Source organism: Montipora foliosa, chromosome 2, assembly GCF_036669935.1.
Source record: "Montipora foliosa isolate CH-2021 chromosome 2, ASM3666993v2, whole genome shotgun sequence".
NCBI lineage: Eukaryota > Metazoa > Cnidaria > Anthozoa > Scleractinia > Acroporidae > Montipora > Montipora foliosa.
In genome coordinates this window covers 51,322,022-51,324,521 of record NC_090870.1, presented here as the reverse complement: position 1 = coordinate 51,324,521, position 2,500 = coordinate 51,322,022, and the positions used below count along the sequence as shown (strand labels likewise).

The window sequence follows — 2,500 nt, the reverse complement described above, 5'->3', positions numbered from 1 at the left end:
TGTCTAATATTTCTTTGTCGCATGTTCAAGGTTTTTGTCTCGTTTACATTTGCTCTGGCTGATTTTTGCCGCCTAGTTTGATTGACTAGAAAATCTAAAAGTATTAAGTGACTTGACTTTCTGTCGCACTTATGGCCTACATGGCCTACTACCTATTGAACCATAAGACCGTTTATCATAGTTCATCTTACATTTGAATTTCTCGAAGCAGAAAGGTCACATAACATTGAGAAAGTGTTCGGGGATCGAAGAAATTGGTAAGGTCCAACCCTTTTATTGACTATTGCTACGTCATAACACGTCATATCCAAGATGGCGCTCACCAACTCACGGAAGAGGCAATTTCAAAGTGCTCTTGTCACATTTTAACAGGGAACTAGACAAAACGGTAATTATTTTCGAATTCCTGGGGAAAAATTTTCGTTATTTAGAGAAACTTTTTCTGGACCGTAGTTTCCCTTTAAGGTCAATATTTTCGATATCGGTATCGCTATCAATAACTTGTGTAATCGTCCTTATCGTCCTAGGCGTTCGCGTTCAATTTTTTTTTCTTTTGATATCAGATCTTATTTATTTATTTTTTTCTCTGTTCAAAAATATTTTTTACAATACAAACAAATAGGCCTTTTTCGATATATTAAAATTCAGCTTGAAAGAGAGGTTTTGATGACAAAGACAAGGAAACTTAAGTGGATGATATGCAAATATTTTTCACACTTATCCCAACGTGTTTCTATTGTTTTTGTCCTCACTGACTCACAATCAAGCTGAATATTTGATATTTCAAAAATGGCATATCGCATAAAATGGAACAAATAGGCCATTTTCGAAATATCAAATATTCAGCTTGATAGTGCCGTAGCACCGAGTTGGTTATCATCATTTTATATCCAGCAAGCCCGAGTAGAACAATTGTTTTAATAAAAACTCCATGGTGTTCCCGGTGGTAGTATTGTCGACTAAAGCATCGATTTCTGCCTCGGTCTTTTCCGGTCCAAAACGGCTTTTGTCGGCCATTTTTTCTCAGAGCTGCTTTATTGCTGACGCGTTCCTTGACGATATTAGGTGCAGCAGGTATATGAACTGATAGCCTGTGTCCGTCGAGGCAATGAAAATGCTGGAAATCTGATATCCATAGTTCAGTTTTTAATAACATCAGATGATTTGGCAAGGGGCGTGATGATAATCTTACCTACTTGAAGATAATGGTTTTTGCCATTATGATCTTTGTGCCTGTATACATTTTTGTTTACGTGATGAAGAACGACTGGCTTCTTCCGCCGATGCTTCGGGGTCCACTGAAAATAATGGCCGTCCCCTGTAACGACAATAAACCACATCAGGCTCAAATCTGACTCAATAATAATTAAAAGAATGACAGTGGCTATTTGTGACATCTTCTTTTATTGGAAGAGTCTTTAATTAAAGTGACCATGACGTAATTTCGTATATTTTGGCAACTGAATCTTCGAGTGACCCAGTTACTGTTTGCAGGAGATAATGCGCTTTTAGAAAAAACACGATTTTGTCGTTATTCTTCAAATCTTGCGTTTTTGCAGTACCCACATCCTTATGAGATCCAATATCTTCAAACATTTCTTTAGTCCTCATGGTGGGTGAGTCTGGGTGTGGATTTTTTTTTTTTTTTTTTTTGGGGGGGGGGGGGGGGGGGGGGGGCTTGGCCATTCTCAACCAGCGTGTTGCACGAGCGAATTCGCACTGTGACTATAAATTGAGACGTTACCATAAACACCTTATCCACAACCCCGTGAGTCTACCTTCATGTTGTATCAAGCATGCATACCACGGAAAGGATGTTTGATATCGTTTGGCCACCGCCTAATTTTCAACGTGGTTGGATCGATGAAAATAATTCAGGTCACAGTGCTGCCTTTGTAATTTCATCTGCAAATGGTTAGACTTTCAAGTCTTTCCGGAGATTAGGACTATAAACTGTAGGTCCCGTTTTACAAAAGTTAAGTGTTAATAAACTCCATGTGATATAATAGAACCCACACACTCAAAGAGTAGGACATGAATTTCCCGTGGTTGTGAAGAAAACAGATGTGTCATCATTGAGACTATGGAAGTCGTGTTTCGACTTAATGACCCTGTTCACACGTGATTCCCAGTAATTTAGTGATCTTCAGCTGCGGGCCTTCTTCGCGAGTTTTACATTGTCGTCTCTATATGGCAATCCACTGTACGGTGATATCTCTGATAGCCAAAGTCTTTAATATTTTCAAGATGTACTGATTTGAAAAAACATAGTGTGTTTCTTCATCCTTCTCCGCCGTTGCAGGGCTTCCGCCGCAAATCACCTTTCACCGTACTACACATCAATTGTGCAAAGCTAACTGCAAGCATGACCATTTGTTTCTCATTTGGGAAACATGCTTGAGTGCCCTGGATCGAGATCGACTGAACTTTCGTCTGTTGGCACATAACGTAGCTCGGTTATTGAACTTTGCTGCCGAACTAACCACACGGTGCTCGGCAA

General features: G+C 39.5%; 1 protein-coding gene across 6 annotated transcripts in view; it reads right to left on the bottom strand.

Moving 5' to 3' along the window:
• LOC137993489 (uncharacterized) overlaps positions 1–2,500 on the bottom strand; it is a 47,681-nt gene that overhangs the window by 14,599 nt on the left and 30,582 nt on the right. For all 6 annotated transcript variants that reach the window (XM_068839385.1, XM_068839386.1, XM_068839387.1 and 3 more), the window contains one exon: positions 1,193–1,318. In XM_068839385.1, coding sequence (XP_068695486.1) covers positions 1,193–1,318 — 126 coding nt within the window. The remainder of the gene's footprint in view (positions 1–1,192; positions 1,319–2,500) is intronic.